The sequence below is a fragment of the Anomaloglossus baeobatrachus genome, chromosome 2 (genome assembly GCF_048569485.1).
Source record: "Anomaloglossus baeobatrachus isolate aAnoBae1 chromosome 2, aAnoBae1.hap1, whole genome shotgun sequence".
Lineage (NCBI taxonomy): Eukaryota > Metazoa > Chordata > Amphibia > Anura > Aromobatidae > Anomaloglossus > Anomaloglossus baeobatrachus.
Genome location: NC_134354.1, coordinates 237920214 through 237943058, shown reverse-complemented (window position 1 = coordinate 237943058; position 22845 = coordinate 237920214). Strand labels below are relative to the sequence as shown.

Here is a 22845-nt window from a genome sequence, read left to right as displayed (position 1 = left end):
ACACAGCCATCATCATCCACACACACATACAGCCATCATCACCATCAAAACACACAGCCATCATCATCATCCACACACAGCCATCATCATCACCATCAACACACACAGCAATCATCATCATCATCATCATCATCAACACACAGCCATCATCATCATCCACACAGACAGCCATCATCATCCACACACACATACACAATCATCATCATCATCACCATCAACACACACAGCCATCATCATTCACACACATACAGCCATCATCATCACCATCAACACACACAGCCATCATCATCATCCACACACACACACACACACACACACAGCCATCATCATCATACACACACACACACACACACACTCATCATCATCAGACACACACACACAGCCATCATACACACACACTCATCATCATCAGACACACACACACACACACAGCCATTATCATACACACACACACACTCATCATCATCAGACACACACACACACACACACACACACCACACAAACACAGACACCACAAACATTCTAATGTGCCCTATGCTCTTGTTCCTTCTGCTGCACCCGTAGGCAAAGCAGCTGACGTCAGCGCTGCTCAGGTCCCGCTGCTGAGCTCAAGTTGAACACCGCCGTCGATTGGTTCGCCCTGACATCTGATTGAACACCGCCTTTGATTGCTTCTCCCTGGCAGCGTCTCCAATGTGGAAGTGCGGCCAGCCGCGGCTGCAATGTGAAAGTGCGGCTGGCGACCGCTAAATGACTGGAGGCAGTGGAGGGCAAGTATCAAGAGTTCTGCACTGTGTGTCTGCGGGCCGCATAAATCAGACTGGGGGCCGCGTGTTTGAGACCCCTGATCTAGTTGGACCTTTTCAGGTTGAAAATGAACTCAAAATCAACTCCCAAACTTACAGCCAGATTTTAGAAGACATTTTTTTCACAAAGGAAACAGGATAAAGTTTGCATCCTTGAAGGAAACCATGATACTTATGCAGGACAATGTTTCATCATATTAATCAAAGTACTCCACTTCTTGGCTGGCCCTTTTTTGGCCCAGTTTTTCCATTTCTATTCATGTGTCTTGTAGTCAGGTTGCAGCCTTGATTACCTTGGCTATGTCTCTGAACACTGAACACCTTGCACTTCAGGGCACTACAGGGATGTTGTTGTTCTGGAATTTGACAGCACTTGAGGATTTTAGACAAAGTGGGGCCTTGGGCAAAAGTTAAAAGAGGGGCCTTTAAATGAGGACAATCGACTAGTAATATTATGGTTTTGTGTATGCCAGTCCTAATAAATTAAGCCATTGGAGTAATATTCACTCAATTCATTAAAAGGCGCACACCACTTAATCATTTAGGAATCTTACAAGTCTCGTGCACCTAGAGTACAAATGTACATACACAAGCATGTATAAACACACACACAACAAACATACACACACACACACACATATATATACACACACAGCACATAGATACATACACATAACCATCGTCGATACATGTATACAGCATCAAGTACAGCAATGAATTCTAATGTCAAGTCAGCCCCATATATAATATTACTTGAATCTACAATTCCTAGTATGTCTTTACCAATGGTGAGTAGATAGGGGGAATTGTTATTACCAGCCACCATGAGACTGTGAAGCATATAGACTGAGTTCCCATTCCTTCTGTCTCCATGTAGTACAGTCACCATGATGAGATTTCACTCCCACAGTTTTTCTCTCCTGACTTCCCTCTTCTTCTTCTATAGCAGCACATCTTGACACAGGGCCCTTAAAAATAAAAGTATCATTAGACTGCCCTAGAAATAGCAATATCTACCTGCTTCAACTCTGAATAAATAATTGTCACATTCTGCACAAAATATGCACCCATACATTGCCACACTCCATAATATGCCCCATACACTGCCCCTCTCAATAATATCCCCCACATATTGCCCCTCTCCATAATTTCCCACACACAGTGCCCTTATCCATATTGTGGCCCATACACTGCCCCTCTCAATAATATGACCCCCCCACACAGCGGTGTCTACAGATTTGTGTGGACCAGTTGTTGTGGAGGCCTGCACTCCCACACTGCTAAAGACCTTTGTTGACATCGTGATCACATGACCATAATGTCAACGAAGGTCTTTCTGCAGTCTTAACCTGGTAAGCTGCAGAGATAATACAGAACTTGTATTATCACTGCAGTTTGTGCTTGAAAAGCTGGGGGCCCCTAAGAGGATGGGGTCCCTAGGAATTTGTCCAATTTGCCTATCTCTAACACTGCTTCTGTGGAGCATAATGCATTCCTGTATCTTCTCAAATATTTGGTAGTTAATGTGTGTCTTATTTTCTCAACATTTTTTTGTGACCCTGTTGGCTATTTGTAATAAAACTGTTGATAGTTCTGTGATCACGCCCTAATTTCTTAGCAGTTTCAAGATTCCTACATTTTAAAACTATTTACTTTTTAGAGTCAATTGAATCCTTTTTGTGGCCCATTTTTACATAGATTCACAGGTTGAAAAAATACATAGTTCGATTTAGTTCAACCTTCCTCCACCAATCATATATTTTGTCATTATGTAATTTATAACCGAGAATATTAAGTGTACTGAAGTAATCATCCAGCCATTTTTTGTCTGAGAAAGAACAGCTACCTAATAATTCTGCACACTTTGATAAAAAGGGTTGCATCCATATGTCACACCCTCATTACACATAACCTGATATGCTTCATCCAATAAGCATTCAAGTTTATACAGCTTGGAGATGGAAAATCTACATCAAAATTATGATTTGGTCAAAATACTCATCGAATATTTCTGTACACAGTGCACTCATGAGGTACCTGACAGATTAGTTGTTTGTTTTCCTGTAGCTAATTACTTTTGTATTTACTTGCTGTCATGCCAGGTGCAAGAGAACACATGAAGAGAAAAAAAGAAAGAGGTACAACCATAGGGAGAGGGGGAGCAAGGTTACCTTCTAGCACTCCTGAGTTTGAACCCTGCACTCCTTGACGTTCCTAGATGGGTCCTTCCCCCAATGCGCCGTCATGTGCTCAGGCCCTCATTGGCCCAGAACTCACCCTGGCTAGTGTATAGGCCAGTGAAACACTGGTCTCACTACTGCAATAAGACAACACAGGAAAGGTAAGACACACAGGTGGGGAAAGACAACATACAGCACTCCACATCTTTTCCAACAGGAAACCTCTCAGTCAGCTGCAACAGAAACGATATCTCACTTTCTCCAGAGACAGGCTCCTTCAAAGTGGTCAGTATAGTGGATCTATAACCAGCATGGAGTGAAACCAAGAGGGGGTAAATTTAGAGGAAGGGTGTGGTAAGATGCTGCAGCTGCAACTAGGGCTATGGGTAATCTCAGCCAGAAGGGAAAGGGACTTTAACCACTTCAGCATTAAATGAGAGTAAATCGAATACAATATAGGATAATAGTCAAGTGGTCTGGAAATAGGACCTGTGATCAATTAAACGTTGAGACCTCCTGATTCAAGATCCCCCAAAGTAACCTGCAGATGTGACACACTCATGGCACTCGCTGGGATATGAGATTGCTTTTTTCCTGAACTCTTTCTACTAACTTGCCTCTGTATTTTCCTGCTATGAGTTTTCTACACCTAGATTTTGACATTGCCCAGAATACTCTTCTGTAATGTGTGCACCAGGACCTTTTGGGGGCTGATCTATCAATACTGGCATAGTGACCACTTCGTTCGTTTTGTTGGAGTGCGGTGTTTCAAATTCATTAAAAGGTGAATGCCACTTAATGAATTTCGGTGCATCTTCTTAGTGGCGTGTACCTCATAACACAGTGCCAGAAAATGGTACTCCAGTCATGGACTGGAGAAGCATTTCTAGAGTACAAAATGCAGACAGTTTTAATGAGTTTGACGGACAGGTGTGACCAAGCTCCATCCGATCCTAGCTCCTCAATAGCTTTCCCTTTTTAGTGGGCCAGATTGAAACTCCTTAAGATGTCAAAAGCAGCTTTTGTCCTCTTTAATGTTGTCCAGTCTCCAGCTGCTGAGATCAGAGGATCTTTTGGAATTTTAAATTGCTGGCTTTGCTGACGTTTTCCCAAAAAATCAATTTGAGGTGACTAAATTAGTGGACATCTTTATACTGGAAAGCATGTTATACTGTATCTCAGAAAATATATGTATGTGAGAGGGAAGAGAGAGAGAGAAAGAAGACCCTGATGACCATAAGAACTTACACTACAAGAGGGAGACAGACTTTTCTAGTGGATATGGAAAACGACTCTGCTATACAGACTGTGATCCACTGGAAACTGTTGATTTGTGATGGACTAGGTACTCTAGAAGGTATGATACAGTAATTCGTAAGATGCCATAGCTGTAGGGCATTATAGGGAAGCTCCCGTGGCCATGCAAAAAGGCATTAACCCACTCACTGATGCTTCAGCAGTGTGGGAAATGGTGGCATGCAAGTTTTTATTTATTTTGCAAAACCTGAATCAAATCTCAAAGTGAACAAATTTACTCACAACTGCTAATTTTAATAAATTTGATTGAAAGGTAAGGGGCCCATTTCTACCTCCAAACCACCAAGCAGCTTCTATCATAGACATGTAAAAGGGTATATTATGACAAACTACTGACCTTCAAAGGGTCCATATATACAGTGTCTTGCGAAAGTAGTCGGCCCCTTTGAAGTTTTGAACCTTTTCCCACATTTCAGGCTTCAAACATAAAGATAAAAAATTTAATGTTATAGTGAAGAATCAACAACAAGTGGGACCCAATTGTGAAGTTAAACAAAATGTATTGCTTATTTTAAACTTTTGTAAAAAAGGATAAACTAAAAATTGGAGCATGCAATATTATTCGGCCTCTTTACTTTCAGTGCAGCAAATTCACTCCAGAAGTTCACTGAGGATCTATGAATGATCCAATGTTGTCCTAAATGACTGATGATGATAAATATAAGCCACCTGTGTGTAATCTAGTCTCTATGTAAATGCACCTGCTCTGTGATAGTCTCAGTGTTCTGTTTAAAGCACAAAGAGCATCATGAAGACCAAGGAACACAACAGGCAGGTCCGTGATACTGTTGTGGAGAATTTTAAAACCGGATTTAGTTACAAAAAGATTTCCACAACTTTATACATCCTAAGAAGCACTGTGCAAGCGATCATATTGAAATGTAAAGAGTATCCTACCACTGCAAATCTACCAAGACTCGGCCGTCCCTCAAAAATTTCATCTCAAACAAGAAGAAGACTGATCAGTGATGCAGCCAAGAGGCCCATGATCACTCTGGATGAACTGCAGAGATCTACAGCTGAGGTGGGAGAGTCTGTCCATAGGACAACAATCAGTCGTAAACTGCACAAATCTGGCCTTTATGGAAAAGTGGCAAGAAGAAAGCCATTTCTCAAAGATATCCATAAAAAGTGTCATTTAAATTTTGCCACAAGCCACCTGGGAAACACACCAAACATGTGGAAGGAGGTGCTCTGGTCAGATGAAACCAAAATCAAACTTTTTGGGCACAATGCCAAACGATATGTTTGGCGTGAAAGCAACACAGCTCATAATCCTGAACACACCATCCCCACTGTCAAACATGGTGGTGGCAGCATCATGGTTTGGGCATGCTTTTCTTTCTCAAGGACAGGGAAGGTGGTTAAAATTGATGGGAAGATGGATGGAGCCAAATACAAGACCATTCTTGAAGAAAACCTGTTGGAGTCTGCAAAAGACCTGAGACTGGGCCGAGATTTGTCTTTCAACATGACAATGATCCAAAATATAAAGCAAAATCTACAATGGAATGGTTCACAAATAAACATATCCTGGTGTTAGAATGGCCAAGTCAAAGTCCAGACCTGAAGCCAATCGAGAATCTGTGGAAAGAGCTGAAAACTGCTGTTCACAAACGCTCTCCATCCAACTTCACTCTGCTCGAGCTATTTGCAAAGGAAGAATGAGCAAGAATTTCAGTCTCTCGATGTGCAAAACTGATAGAGACATATCCCAAGCGACTTGCAGCTGTAATCGCAGCAAAAGGTAGCGCTACAAAGTATTAACTTAAAGTGGCCGAATAATATTGCACGCCCCAATTTTCAGTTTATTATTTTGTTATAAAAGTTGAAAATAAGCAATAAATGTCGTTCAACTTTACAATTGTGCCCCACTTGTTGTTGTTCCTTCACCATAAAATTTAAATTTTTTATCTTTATGTTTGAAGCCTGAAATGTGGGAAAAAGTTGAAAAATTCAAAGGGGCTGAATACGTTCGCAAGGCACTGTATTAATGTTGTACAGGGGGCCTGTTCTGTCTGTTTTCACTCTTGTATAAAGAGCAGTGTTTCCTAGATTCATTGCTTCTAGGTAAAAATATGACTGTATTACGGTCCCATACAGATGCTCAGGGGCTCTATGTGCATCCGCAGGCTCCATTTCTACAAAAGTGTCTTATGATTATAAGCTTATATTTTGTGGCTGTATTGTGAGCATTTATACATAGACATGGACACTCCAGTGAAACCGACACTGTGTGATAGTAATCATGTAATGTGAATTTCAATCGCAAAACCAAAGAGCATTTACTTCACAATGGGGCAAAGCATAGTTTCCAAATTTCTGAGTAATTAATGTGCCTCCTTTTCCTAACATAAAGAAAAGCTGCATTTGTCATCTCAAAATATATAAAGAATGCTTGTCCTTAAGGAGCAGTGATTGACATAGGGATTCAAAGAATGCCTAAGGCTAGTTTCACATATCCGGCTTTTCGCCGGTTTGACGGATGCGGCGCATGCCAGTACAGTATGATACAGCACAGTGGCAGCGCCGCAACTTCCAGGTCACATGTTCCGGTCACATGACAGCATGTGACCGGCGCTTGTTGCGCTGCCAGTGTACTGTATACACTGTACTGGCATGTGCCGCATCCGCCAAACCGTCAAAAAGCCGGATGAGTGAAAACGGCCTAAGAGAGAATCCTTTTCTCCTTTTACCACCTTTTACCACCATCACCCTCTTATATTCTAAACAAGGTTTATGTAAATCTAAACAAATCAATAGAAAAGGAATAGTGAACTGTTACCTCTGGTTTTCACTTTGAACAGAACTGAACTCCATGGCTCTTACTTTGGATACAGCCATTCTCTCTGGTTCTCACTTTGATGAGTAAAAAGCTGTGGAGAAGAAGCGCAATAGGGTTTTACCCCAATAACACAGGGGATAGAGACAGGGAGCAGTAATACTCACCAAGTGAAGTTGTGAAAGTCACAACTACTATGCAGGCATGGAAAGTTTTGATCAAGGCAGCAGCAACCCAGACTGCAGATAACAGAGAACAATAGAGGAAAATATGTTTTTTTTTAAGCCGCGCCAATGATCACTTCTCAGGTATTCAGATTAATGGATCTTTATTTTGCACAGGTCTAAGGACATCTCACTTGTCAATCCGATTTTGTCATTTACCTGATAGAGTGTGATTGTGATAAGCGTTATATTGGGTGAACTACTCAGGCACTACATAATAGAATTAACTCCCACAGACACAACATTAAAGTGGGTTTTATGCTTCATGGACTATCCCGACATACTACTCTATATCATGACAAAAAAATCAAACTAATGGTCACCCCTATAGAATATATACCCCCATACATATCTAATCGGATAGAGGTTCTTAATAAGAAAGAAACATATTGGATTTAAACACTCAATACGTTAAAACCTCGTGGCCTCAATGAGCTGTGCTCTCTCACTCTCACTTTGGATGGAGCCATCCTTTTTGGCTCCCATTAGAGCCATGCTCTCCCCAGTTTGGTCTGAGTAATACTTTATGGCTCTTACTATTCACGCTCATTCTTTTAACTCTTCTGACCTCATCTACTACCATGATTTTGAGCTGTGGTCTCTGGCTTTCAATTTGTACTGAGTTGTCCTCTCAGGCTCATACTTTGGACTGAACAGTGCTCTCTAGCCCACATTTTGGTCTGGGCTATGCTTTCTAGCTCTCACTTTGCACATACATCTTTTTAACTCTTCTGACCTCATCTAATAGCTGAGGCTCCCATGTCCAAATTGTCTCCCTCATCATTCCTACTCTCCTTTCAGCCACACTTGCCTACAGACTAACTTTTTGTGTAATGTCACAAAAATAATACTCTCCCATTGGTCTAATGAACTGTCAGTCACTCAGGCATCACAAAAAGACACTTGGGCTTCTGTTACTTCAAGACTAAGTTGCACCCTAACTAAACAAATGGAACCTCCCTAACAATTCAGTTTTCTACTAGCAATGATTTTTGGTGGTAAGAAATCTTTATTATGTCATCCGGATGTGAATAACAACTAGGTCAGCTTTTTAGTTGACAGTTTGTCTATTCCAGACTTTTGTGGAGTCGTCATGACTGCCAAAATATTGCCTTGAAAAGTGGTCTTCTAGGAGGCTGGCTCAAACAATTTGTATAAGGCCCCTTCACAGATCAGTGTTTCCAGTATGCGTTTTGTCCGTTTTCACACATACTGGAGACACGGACACATAATCATTAAAATCTTTGTTGATCTTTACAGTTCCATGTTTTCATGTGTCTATGTAAGCCACATATTGTCATGTCACCATGGATGAGAAGGGGCAAGAGAAGTCTATGGATCTATAAAAACACGTACGGCACAAGGATGACACATGGATAGACATAACAAAACAAGTGTTTTTTAGTGTGAAGGGGGCCTAATACACAATGGAAATAAAAACCTGTGAAAGGAAATTTGATCTGGAATAGAGGATAGTTTTTATTAAAGATGTCGTCTTTTGAAGAGTTCACTGTATACAAAACATGGTTTTCTGTAAATGTGACGCCCCTGCGGTAATCTAGTGTCACAAAATTAAGGTAAGAACAAGATAACAGCTCCGGTCCAACATGTCTGTGCCAGTCATTACACAAACACTAGCACACCAGGACATTTACACTCGCTGTACCCGGCTGGGAACCTCACCTAGCCAGATGACAGGGCTGGGCACTGTTAGGTAACAGGCAGCCAACTGGGAGGAAGAGACCAGACCTGGGGGAAGAGAGAGTGACCTGGGAAGTGTTAGTGAGCAGTCTGAGAAAGGAAGTGAAAGAGGAAGGTTGTGAGTCGAGGAAAGCAGTTGTAAGAAAGGTATCAAGACAGACCAGAGACTCTTGAGACACATAGAAAGAAGGAAAGACACTGCAAAGACCTGAGTAGTAAGAATAGCCACTCAGAGGAGGAAAGTAGCTGAAGAGTGAGAGAACAAGCTCCAAGGACAAAGGGAACCTTTTTGGGGTGGATATCCAGGGCTCACAGTACTTTGCACAAACGGGTTGCAGATCCCAGAGCAGACCAGGACTTCAAGCCATCTGTTAATTCTGCCAGGCGGGTGGGTCTTCAGGACTCATCTGCCACAACTAATATCTGAGGCATCAGCAGCAAAGAGGGGAACGGGACATATTCCCTTAAATAGTCCAAGCTGCCTGCGGCAGGACCCAGACACCAGGAGGACCTCCAAGTGCTCCACGCCAGGGAGGACCCATATACACAGGAGTGCACAGGTGGAGAGTGGCACCAGGTTGGCAGGCACAGCCATCAGGACTCATGCGTACCTGGAATCCAGTACGTCTCTAGGGCGTAAATCCAGTGAGTAAAAACCATCAAACTGCTCTCCCTGTCTGGACTGCTTATTTGCGCTGCATCTCCACGTTAACCATTCACCTACCCCTGGGGAAAAGCCCTGCTTGTGGAGGGCTCCACCATCCACGCTGCCCCCATCCATCATCCCCAGTGGGAACCCGTAGCGGCGGCCCTATCATCCCTGGCCGCAAACTGCGAGTGGCGTAGTCGGACTTTTATTTTATTTTTATTTTTCATTTAAAACTGGTCGATAGTGCCCCCGTATCTGGTACCCCTCGAGCCACGGATCGGCCGAATACGAGCAGCATAATTAAGTGAAGTAAAGATGTGTACTACATGTGCCATTTATTTTTCATGGCTAACTTATTACTACTCTTTACTACTTTGACACTAACAATAAACCCTTTCTTTGTTATTATTACAGATTTAATCAGAAGGTGAGGAAGAAACACCTATGTTACACAATACAATGACTCCTGTAATGTTTTTGCTTGGCATAGCTTGTGCCATAATCCAAAATGTTGGTAAGTCATCCAAAATAACCAAGCTAAGGGAAAGTTCTGCCATCAAGTAGACATTGTATTGACAAATTATAATACTTCTGAGAGGCAATTCATCAAACTTGGCGTTAGTAAAGGTATCATTGGCAGATGTACAGGAGGATTAGGGTTACACCACAATGTTTTCAAAAATGCCCAATCATTTGCAATCCCATAAAAATAATATTCCTTATGTGTACAGTGTTTTGTATGTCAATGCTACAGAATATTTTTCCTTAGAAATCTACAGTACTTTTTTATCACAATATTAAAGAGAATCTATCAGCTGATTTATGCCGTCCAAACTACAGGTAGCATGAATCAGAACCTCACTGCATGACTGAAGCCAGTTACACTTATCTTTGAAACACATCAGAGTTTTAAGGGATTGTTCAAGTAGTGTTTCCGTATGTTTCCCCATTTTAAAATAAGAACAATTATACTCACCTCCAGTGCCGGCACCATTCCAGCGGTGTTGCCACTCGCTCTCCAGACAATCGTGTAATAGTCTTATGTTACTGGAGTCCTGTGGCCAATCAGCGGCTGCTTCATTTTCCCTTCCTTCGGACATATCACATAAATCCGGAAAAAGACATAGCAGAATCTCTCACTTCCTGTAGACTATCGCATACACTCGGAAAAAGAGAGACAGCAGAAGTACTCACATCTTCCACACATATCACAAAAACATTGTTTAAAAGAACAGAGAGTCCTCAGTGGTTGATACCTTTTAATGGCTAACTGAAAAGATGGTAATAATTGCAAGCTTTCAAGACTACTCAGGTCTCTTCATCAGGCATGGTATAACACAAAATCTGAAGAGTCACATATTTATACACAACAGGACTTAGAATAGTGCAGTAAAAAAAAAACAAAAAAAACCAAGTTATATAAAACAGAACTATCGCTATGGCAGGGGGGGGCAAACTGTTGTGGCCATAAATTTTGCTGCAGTTCAGTGTGAAAGTTTTATTGTCCTCTGATAAGTGTCTGGTCCAGGGCTGTGACACGCTCGGATGGTCAGAGGAGCACATCTTTTAACTGATGTAAAAAGACATGAATCCATGAGACACATTCATTGCTACTCTGAATGTGTCAAAGGTCATCATAAGTTTGTACTCCCAGAGTCTCCTATCTCTCTGGGACTTGAAATTTCCTTTCAATACCAGCAATTTCATGTCCATGATGCTGTGGTCTGAGTTACAAAAATGTTTGGCCACAGGTAGATCCATCCTTTTTTCTCTAATTGTGTGGTGGTGAGAATTCATCCTTGTCCTGAACTGTTGTCCTGTCTCCCCTACATACAGATCCCCAGTTGGACATTTGGTACATATAATTAAGTACACCACATTTGTTGTGGTGCAGCTGAAGGTACCTGGGATCTTGTAGTCCTGATGTGATCTGGGAATCTTTATCTTGTCCGTTGTCAATATTAATGGACAGGTCTTACATTTTTTTCTTGTTGCAGGGAAATGTTCCTGTTGTTGGAGAGGACAGGAAGCTTCTGACAATGATGCTTCTTAGATTTGGGGGCTGTTTTTATCTCTACTGGCTAACACGGTACAAAGATATATTTTACACATATCACATACACCCAGAAAGAGACAGACAGCAGAAGCTCCCACTTCCTCAATACGTATTACAAACACCTGGAAAAAAAGAGACAGAAGAAGCTCTTACTTCCTCTGGACTTATCATATAGAGCCATAAAAATAGAGACAGCAGAAGCTCCCACTTTCTCCATGCATATCACATACACCCAGAAAAAGACAGACAGCAGAAGCTTTCACTTCCTTTAGCTGTATCATATACACTAGGAAAAAGAGAGACAGCAGAAACAATCACATCTTATGTATGCATCACATACACCCACAAAGCGACAAACAGCAGAAGTTCTCACTTCCTCAATACGTATCACATAAACCCAGAAAAAGAGAGACAGCAGAAGCTCTTACTTCCTCTGGACGTATTACATACAGCAAGAAAAAGAGAAACAGCAGAAGTTCTCATTTCCTCCAAACGTATCACATACACCTGGAAAAAGACAGATAGGAGAAGTTCTCACTTTCTTTATACGTATCACATACACCTGGAAAAAGACAGACAGTTGTCACATTCTCCAGATGTAAGTGATCTGTCCAAAGGTGGGGAGAAATAAGCTACTGATTGTGCGCAGAACTGACCACAGGTGAGTGTAAAGGCCGCTTTACACGCTACGACATCGCTAAAGCGATTTCGTTGGGGTCACGGAATTTGTGATGCACATCCGGCCGCGTTAGCGATGTCGTTGTGTGTGACACCTATTAGCGATTTTGAATTGTTGCAAAAACGTTCAAAATTGCTAATCGGTGACATCCCCCCCCTAAGCTCAATTATCGTTGCTGCTGCAGTAACGATGTTGTTTGTCATTCCTGCGGCAGCACACATCGCTCCGTGTAACACCGCAGGAACGAGGAACCTCACCTTACCTGCGGCCGCCCGCAATGAGGAAGGAAGGAGGTGGGCGGGATGTTCGTCCCGCTCATCTCCGCCCCTCCGCTTTGATTGGGCGGCCGCTTAGTGACGTCGCTGTGACGCCAAAAGAACCGCCCCCTCAGAAAGGAGGCAGTTCACCAGTCACAGCGACATTGCTATGCAAGTAAGTATGTGTGACGGGTCTGAGCGATGTTGTGCGCCATGGACAGTGATTTGCCTGTGTCGCACAACCGATGGGGACGGGTACGCACGCTATCAATATCGGTAACGATATCGCAGCGTGTAAAGCGGCCTTAAGTGTTGTTATTTGAAAAGGGTGAAACATACGGATTAAGATGGGATTGTCCGAGTAGTAGACAAAACCTTTAAAAGAAAAAACTATTTAAAGCTCTTTTTTCAGTGCTATTAGAGGTGTTTGGGCTCATGCGCACGTAATTGCTGAATATTCTGCAGCAATTTGACAGCACATGAGCACTTCAAATCGCTGCAGAAACACTGCATAATGAATGCAGTTTTTTGTAAAAAAAAAAAGCCGATTTCATGTGCTATGTATGCTGCCCCACTATAGACAGAGTGGGAGCTGCATCCATAGCGCAGAAATAAATTGACATGCTCATTTTATGAATTTGGGTCAAAATTTTAGCATCCAAATCGTTGCGTTCATAAAAGCATCGTGCGTACGTCTCATGCACAATCTTCATAGATTGTGCTGGGGACGCAGGATGCATGCATTTACGCTGCAGTGCTATACGCAGCGTGAATGCATGTAAGTACGCAACGTGCGCACACAGCCTTGGACAGGTTTCTCGCTATAAGAAAAACCTGTCAATCACCTACAGAGGTGCAGGGAAAAGCCAAGCTAGTCTAGTTTCTGGAAGTGGTCCCTAGCCAGATATTTAAAGTTTATCTTCTCTAAGAAACTTGAGTATTTTAGACAATAATACACAGTGTGCAGAATTATTAGGCAAGTTGTATTTTAGAGCATTTTTTTAATTATTGATCAACAACTATGTTCTCAGTCAACCCAAAAGACTCATAAATATCAAAGCTAAATATTTTTGGAAGTTGGAGTGGTTTTTTTTTTTAGATTTGGCTATCTTAGGAGGATATCTGTTTGTGCAGGTAACTATTACTGTGCAGAATTATTAGGCAACTTAATAAAAACCAAATATATTCCCATCTCACTTGTTTATTTTCACCAGGTAAACCAATATAACTGCACAAAATTTAGAAATAAACATTTTTGACATGCAAAAACAAAACCCAAAAAATTAGTGACTAATATAGCCACTTTTCTTTATGATAACACTCAACAGCCTACCATCCATAGATTCTGTCAGTAGCTTGATCTGTTTACGATCAACATTGCGTGCAGCAGCCACCACAGCCTCCCAGACACTGTTCCGAGAGGTGTACTGTTTAACCTCCCTGTAGATCTCACATTTTATGAGGGACCACAGGTTCTCTATGGGGTTAAGATCAGGTGAATAACGAGGCCATGTCATTATTTTTTCATCTTTTATACCTTTACTGACTAGCTACGCTGTGGAGTAGTTGGATGCATGTGATGTTGCATTGTCCTGCATGAAAATCATGTTTTTCTTGAACGATACCAACTTCTTCCTGTACCACTGCTTGAAGAAGTTGTCTTCCAGAAACTGGCAGTAGCTCTGGGAGTTGAGCTTCACTCCATCCTCAACCGGAAAAGGTCACACAAGTTCATCTTTGATGATACTAGCCCATACCAGTACACCACCTCCACCTTGCTGGCATCTGAGTCGGAGTGGAGCTCTGTGCCCTTTACTGATCCAGCCTCTGGCCCATCCATCTGGCCCATCAAGAGTCACTCTCATTTCATCAGTCCATAAAACCATTGAAAAATCAGTCTTAAGATATTTCTTGGCCCAGTCTCGACGTTTTATCTTATGTTTCTTGTTCAAATGTGGCCGTTTTTCAGCCTTCCTTACCTTGGCCATGTCCCTGAATATGGCACACCTTGTGCTTTTTGATACGCTGCAGCTCTGAAATATGGCCAAACTGGTGGCAAATGGCATCTTGGCAGCTTCACGCTTGATTTTCCTCAATTCATGGGCAGTTATTTTGCGTCTTTTTTGGTGATCACACTTCAAACGTTTGGCAATTTCAATACTGCTGCATTCCTCTGCAAGACATCTCAATTTTCAGAGCCTCTCTTCTGAGCCATTTTGCCGAAGGAAAGGAAGTTGTCTAATAATTAAGCACACCTTATATAGGGTGTTGATGTCATTACACCACACCCCTCCTCATTACAGAGATGCACATCACCACCCCTCCTCATTACAGAGATGCACATCACCTGATTTACTTAATTGGTAGTTGGCTCTCATGCCTATACAGCTTGGAGTAGGACAACATGTATAAAAAGTATCATGTGATCAAAATACTCATTTGCTAATAATTCTGCACACAGTGTATACACTACTCACTTGAAGTAATGCAGACAATATCTGATTTATGCTGATTTATGCTATCTGCAATTTTGACGCGATGAATTAGTATTTGCCCTAAAGTGGTGGTCTTGCTTAGAAAATCTTCTGTGAAAAACTCTACAAGTAGGCTGAGTTCAAAGAGGAAGTTTGTCTTTCAAGTCAAAAATACAATTTATTAGGCTCATATTTTTTTTGCCCACTTATCAACTAATACTACAAACAGACCGAATTTGGCTGATTTTTTTGTCACTTTGCACAAGGCCACTTTGTGGTTTTCTTTTTTCTTTATTTTTTCAAAATGGTCTATGATTTTTAGTCTGGTATCTGAATGTTCTGATGGATACGTGATCAATTATTCTAACTGATTAGACATTGGCCATATAGATGAGATAGCTGTAATATGAACAATTGATTTTTCTCTTATCCCAAATGTAAGACATTTGTGCGTTTTCAATAGAAGAAGAGAGAAAGCCGCTATCTTCAGTGGAAAAAAAAAAATCAGTAATTTAAATAACGACTGCTTGTTTTCTATCAGGAGGCTTCGTACACATCAGACAATTGTCCGTTCCCCCTGAAATTAGTTGGTTCAGACCACTTTTATTTATTGAGTAATGGGGTTTCAGGTTTATAAATAGCTTTAAATAGGTCAGATATATCTTTAGCAGCATTCAATGTATAGGGGGGGGGGCATGCAGAAGAACACAGAGGGAGGGAAGTGGAGTTAGAAAACAGTCAGGAGTGATTTAGTAGGTGATGATATGGTTACAGAGAGCAAATGTGCATTTACACTGAAAGAAGACCACTTATTTCACAATGAGTGTTCTATGCAAATAGGCTGCCGATCACCTGATGAACAAAGTAAATGCTCGTTCATCAAATGAAATTGTCTTTTGATCAGTATAAAAGATCATGGTTCTCTGCAGCTCATCATACTGTGCAAACAGGCCTTGCACTAATGACCGCTGATTAGTAAATATTTACCAATCGGCAGTCGTTCAGGGTTGCCGGTCGATCCATGTAGACAGACCATTAGAGTCTGACCTCCCTATAACTCAAGATGATGAACTGGAATTTTGTTCAGACTGGAGATCACAGTCTTCAAATGGGAGAGACTGTGCTCAAGTATGCTCCTGTCATGAGATTATGGGATAGAAGGGAACCAGTGCTCCTAATCTGTCTCTAAAGCTAGGGTGTCCTATGTCCAACCTGATATTTACCTTGGTTACTAGCGCACACCGCTTAGCGCTGTCTCCCCGCTCTCCTAGCCACAGTACACATCGGGTTAATTAACCCGATGTGTACTGTAGCTAGGAGTGCAGGGAGGCCAGCGCTAAGCGGTGTGCGCTGCTCCCTGCTCTCTGCACATGTAGCTGCAGTACACATCGGGTAATTAACCTGATGTGTACTGTGGCTAGGAGAGCGGGGAGACAGCGCTAAGCGGTGTGCGCTAGTAACCAAGGTAAATATCATGTTGGTTACCCGATATTTACCTTAGTTACCAAGCGCAGCATCGCTTCCACGCGGCGCTGGTGGCTGGGGGCTGGTCACTGGTTGCTGGTGAGATCTGCCTGTGTGACAGCTCACCAGCAACCCGTGTAGCGACGTTCCAGCGATCCCTGCCAGGTCAGGTTGCTGGTGGGATCGCTGGAGTGTGACATCTCACCAGCGACCTCCTAGCAACTTACCAGCGATCCCTATCAGGTTGTATCGTTGTTGGGATCGCTGGTAAGTTGTTTAGTGTGACGGTACCTTTACAGAACCTAGCTAATTAGATTAGGTTGTAATCCGTGGACTTGTGTCTTCTTCTTTGAACTTTAAGACTATGGGATGATTCCAGAAGGGAGATAATTGTGAGGAGTTCATTGTCTACAGCAGAAAACCCCTTTAATAAATTTCCATGATGAGTTTTGGACTCTATCACAAGCTTCAGAGAAAATAAGTTTGCTTATGATGTACTCTTTAAGGAGGACCTGAAAAAGAAAACTGAGCATGCATCAGTATTATAAAAATGATTAAATCAAAAAACAATATCAAAGCTTGATCAAGACCTACACTGGGTGAAAACATACAGATAAAGTGCTTGGTGTAATAAACCATTTTTGCCTTTTTTTACAACGCGGATAAACATATTATTCCTTTTTCATGACATTATCTCCAAGTTAGTTCTCTTAGTTCACTGACGCTGAGTACTCTTTTTGTGAAGTGTTCCTGTTTGCCATATTCTTTAAAAAGGATCTGTGACCAGGTCAAAAGTGATGTTTGCTCTTTTTTTATTCCTGCTGCTCTCTTTAGTATTCCATTTGTTTTATATAATTGCCATATGATTCCTGAAATATGGGCTTTTTTTAATTCATGCACTCAATACGCTATTTTTTCTGGTCTCTACTAGAGATGAGCAGTTCTGTGGAGGTTCGGTTCGCCCATAGCCAAGGAGCCGAGCCTTCATTGGCTCGAGCTTGACCTGAACCCCGGAGCAAGTAACTGATTGGCAGTTTGAGTCTCCACCCACAAACATAAGCAGATCACTTCCAGGGGAAGGTGGGCAGTCTTTTTAACACATTTTTTTGGGCTGCGCACTACATGTAATCACGCTGTTGTTATCCCTAGTGAGAGCCATTCAAACACTGCAAGTGGCTCGCACAAGGCTGAGCACCAAGCTCCGAAGCACCTGAGCACAGCATTGCTCACGCAAGTGAAGTTCTCATGTACAGCATCCGAACCCCAAAAATGAACCTTGATTTTTTAAGTTGTTGTTCGGTTTGAAAATAGAACCTCAGGTTTGCTCATCTCTAGTCTCTACCAAGCATGTTTTGCTGACAAGGTAATTATAAGGAGAAGCTTAAAGAAAGGCCCTCTTAGAAAACTGCCCCTTAGTAAGTCTCATAAAAAATATCATACAATATATACTTATCAGCCATTTATTGCCTGCGCTCTTCACTATTCTGTCAGAGTAGAAGTCTGCTCTGATGAAATAGTCGAGTCTGCAGCTAATCAATGGCTAGTACTAATTGGTTACAGTGGTCATATGACATTGTTTATGTCATGTAATAGTCTGGAAAGTAAGTGTATAATATTTTTATTTTATACTGCACAGTAAAGCTATTAATAAGTAGTTGCCTAGTAGTGGACAACCTTTTTAGTCAACTTCAACTGTCTTCGAAATGTAAAGTCATGTAACTAAATTTTGATGTATTTTCTTAAAATACAGAGTCTGAAAAATTTGCCTGCCCACAACATGTGACTGGACAATTGGAAGGGTTGGTATCCATCAAGTGTGAATACTCACTTAATACCAAGGCCAATAAGAACAGCCGCAAGTTTTTTTGTAAAGAAGGAGGACGGCAAGGAATATGTTCAAATACTATTGTATCTTCGACTGGCTACATCAATCCGAACTATGCAGACCGTGTTAAAATTGAAGATAATAAGAACGAAGGCTCGGTTGTCATTTTATTTTCGGACTTGAAGAAAACTGATGAAGGCACTTACATTGTTGGCTTGGGCACAGATGGAAATGGATTAAAAGCTGTGTTCACTTTAACGATTACTGAAGGTAATAATCACTGGATGAATGCAGAAATTGTGTTATGATGAAATCCTTCTAATTATCACTTATGAGTTGTATCGCAGTCTGAAGCTAGCAGTATACCTCAAATAGCTGTCTGACTATTGCTCGTTCAGCTGCTACCTCACCTGACACCACCATTCAGAGGCATGTTCACCTTAGCTTTAAGGTGTTGTCTATGGTAGAGGTGGACACAGACACATCGCCCCTGTGCAAGAACAGAATATGAGCCCTTTGCAGTCCAACAGTTCATCATAATGTTCCATTTTATGTGTCTGTGACAGAAGCAGCTTTGAACGTAGAAGCCGACCACTTATCTCTTAGGCCCCAATGGAGCTGTACAGGTTGCACCAATGGCATGTCCTATGGGGAAAGCAGAGAAGCTTCAGCCAGACTTATCTAACAGCAGTTTAACTGCCTAAAAAACAAAATGATCTGGTGTTTGAATTCAACTGCTTGATTCCAACTTCATCGCTTGGGCTAATTCGGAAGGCCTCATGCACATTAGATGGCAGTCGTGTAACTTGAAGTTCATGGGCCCCAATGTACAATTTCCAACAGAGACTATTATGGGCCTTCCATAGTATAGCTCTTCTCATATAGGACAAAGGGACCATTTGGGTTCCCTAGGTTCCCATGACTGGGTGTATCTCTAACCTCTGCTCCTTCTGTAGCTACGTCCCTGTTAGAGTGGTAACTTTAATATGTATAGCCAGCTTTAAAGTAACAAAACACAATGTGCTATAAAAAACACAATGTGCTACAATACATAACAAACTGGAACATTTGAAAAGAATGTTGTCTCCATTTTCTGCATGGTGACATTCCTGCCACTGTCACCACCTTGATTTGGCTATTTATTTGCGTAGTCTATTTAATCTACATAGAGATTATAGAGATAGATACATGGTGCTCACCAAGGATTGCTTCAAGAATTAGGTCCCATTCATTTCAATACAAATTGCATTACAGGATTCTGAATATTACAGGGTATGCCATAGGAAGTATTTCATATATGGACAACAATCGTTTCACATTTTATTGGGAGCTTGCATGATGATGCTTTAATTCCTTGCCATGCTGATTAATTAATAATGTGATATTAAAGTAATGAATATTTTTTAAAAATAACAATCCATCAAAGACAATATGTCCATAATAGCAGTCACATAAATTGTAATGAGTTTTACTAATCCATCATTATAAGAATGGGAAAAATTGCTCATTTAGACTACAGGGTCCTACTGACCTGTTGATCATTTGCACTTCACACCTCATTAATGCTGAGTTCACATGTCCAGTAATCATCCGTTAGAATGGATCCTGCAGAGATCCATTGGGAAAATGATGTCTGCTGCATCTTTTTTTCAACATGGGAGTCTATGGAGGACGGCTCCATTAAGAGATTACTATTTTTCTTCCATTTGTAATGGATCCTGTAAGAAAAAAAATCCGTTGCATATGCAAAAATAACAGATGACTAAATAGCAATCCATTAACGGATCCGTTCTCCAGTCTCCCATGTTAAAAAAAAAATTGATCCAGCAGACATTAGTTATTTAACAATGGACAAAAAAGTTGTTTTGCACAACTTTTTCCCAAAGGATTTCTGCAGGATCTATTCTAACGGATGATTACTGTACATGAGAACTTAGCTTATAAGGCCTAAGCCACAAGGCGAGAAAATCAGTGCGAGTAGAGTGCGATAAAACATCGCATTCCATTCGGACCAATTCTAGCCTGTGTGACAGCACACATGTGTGATTATATTCTCAGCCCTAATCGGACAGAGAAAACAATCACAGCATGCTGCGGGTGTAATGCGAGACTCATTTCTCTTGCACCCATTCAAGTGAATGGGACGACAGAAAAATCGCACTGCACTCGCGGTACTCCGGTGTACCGCGCGTGCAGAGCGAGAATCGCAATAGCCGGCTACAGAGGAGATAAATCCCTCCCTCCCCTCCTCCGTGCCATCCCGCCCCTCCGTAGCGCTGGCCCGCCCCTCTGGCCCGCCCCATGCAGCTGAAGTCCGCTCGTACAGTCAGACCGCAGTCGCAGGGATACTAGCATGACACTCGGCTCCTGCTGTGCTGCCAGCGTGAGCCGAGTGTCATGCGAGCATCGTACTAGTGCCCTGTGTGGCCCCGGCCTAATAGTGTGTTGGACCATACCACTTCTTGGTATGAACATCCTTGCAAACCTGGAAATTTCAAACATAAATGGTCGTAATTATGACATTCCTTCATGTGATCAATTTATCTGGAACATCCCTTGCCCTTTTTTAAGAAGTTAACTGGCAACAGGATGCAATTGTCTTCCCTTTGTAGAAGAAATTATTGAAGATCATTGAAACAACATAATCCATTGTACAAGTACTAAGTTGTTTAACCCCATGTAAAACAGGAGCCAATGGAATCATTCCCTGTATCAATCCACTTACAAAATAAACAGTGTCTACAGTTATGATTTCCTTCAGGATAATAATTTTGATACCAATTCTCCCTAAAAATCTGATAAGGTCCCTTTACTAGATCATCTCTCATTGTTTCACTTACGGAATGATATGATAGGATGTAATCTGCCTCTATTCAGTATTACAGACTTTATTTGTACTGCTAATTGACTCAGTTTAAAAGAAAACATATATTCCTACAATATATACACCGTATTTTTCAGACTATAAGATGCACCGGACCATAAGACGCACCCTGGTTTTAGAGGAGGAAAATAGGAAAATAAAAGCCCCATCCTGCTATATACCGCCATCTTGCTCATATACCCCCATCCTGCTTATATACCCCCATCCTGCTCATAATATAACCCCATCCTGTTCGTATACCCCCATCCTGCTATATACCCCCATCCTGCTCATATATCCCCCATCCTGCTTATAATATACCCCCATCTTGCTATATGCCCTTATCCTGCTATATACCCCTATCCTGGTATACGGCCCGCATCCTGTGGCACATAAAAAAAATAAACGTTCATACTCACCTTACCTCACTCCCTGCAGCATCGCTCCTGCTCCGTCTTTGTTAGCAGCAGCGCTAGAGTGTGGAGCCGTCACCGTTCCGCTGCATCATTGTGATGTCCTCATGTCTGCGTCAGCAGGCGGATGCATGTGGACACGTGCGCACAGCGATGACATCATCGGTGTGCGCGCCGCTAATCTCCACACACAGCCGCCGGCACAGACAGGAGGACATTGCGGTGCTGCAGGGATCGTGGCAGGTGAGTTATACTGATTCACTGCATCTCGCGCTGATGATGATGCGCGGAGGGCAGTGAATACAGCCGCACATCATCACTCCAGGCTGCAGTTGCCAGGGGTGATCATGCGGGCAGGCTGTTCAATATGCGGGCATTCCCCACCCATCACCCCGCCCACTGTCAGCGCCAACTTCAGCGCTGAGTGATGATGGGCGGGAGGATGGGCGTGCATATTAAATGAGCGGGTCCAAGTGGTCACAGCAGGCTGCTACAGCCTGCTCGTGCCGCCGATGACCCGCTCCACCACAGCACCCTTATTCCCCACAGCCCTATATTCAGACTATAAGACGCACCTCCCACTTTCCCCCAACATTTGGGGGGAAAAAAGTGCGTCTTATAGTCCAAAAAATAAGGTACATACAATATATATTCCTACAATATATACATACAATATATATTCCTTTCTACAACCTGTAGCTAATCATTTTATGATCCTGGTGTATAGCTTTATGGTATGTTCACATACTGCGTGTTTGCTGCGTTTTTCCAGCATTTTTCATTGAGTGTTTTTTGCCACAAAACAATAGAATTTTACAGTCCCAGCAAAATGAATAAAATCTCATGCACATTTCTTAATTCTTCTTTGCAGATTTGAAGCATTCTCAAACCTACAGCATGGCAATGATTTCAATGTTTTTGCAGCTTTTCATTCAAATAAATGGCAACAAACCCATCAAAAACCCACATAAGAATGTGGCAAGAATGCGTATTTGTAAGGAGCGTATTTCCTTCCACGAGATACATTTTTTATGCAGAAATGTCTGCTGCAAATACTTAATATGTAACATACCCTAACTAAAAACATATAATTGTATTATTATTATAAGCTTTCTTTCATAATCAATTGGCCAGCTACAATGATTGTTCTAAAAA

At 41.8% G+C, this 22845-nt stretch overlaps 1 protein-coding gene across 1 annotated transcript in view; it reads left to right on the top strand.

The window, feature by feature from the left end:
* LOC142291287 (polymeric immunoglobulin receptor-like) overlaps positions 1-22845 on the top strand; it is a 242615-nt gene that overhangs the window by 81321 nt on the left and 138449 nt on the right. Inside the window, exons 2-3 of the mRNA XM_075335711.1 lie at positions 10074-10173; positions 18340-18684. Coding sequence (XP_075191826.1) covers positions 10104-10173; positions 18340-18684 — 415 coding nt within the window. The 5' untranslated portion in view covers positions 10074-10103. The remainder of the gene's footprint in view (positions 1-10073; positions 10174-18339; positions 18685-22845) is intronic.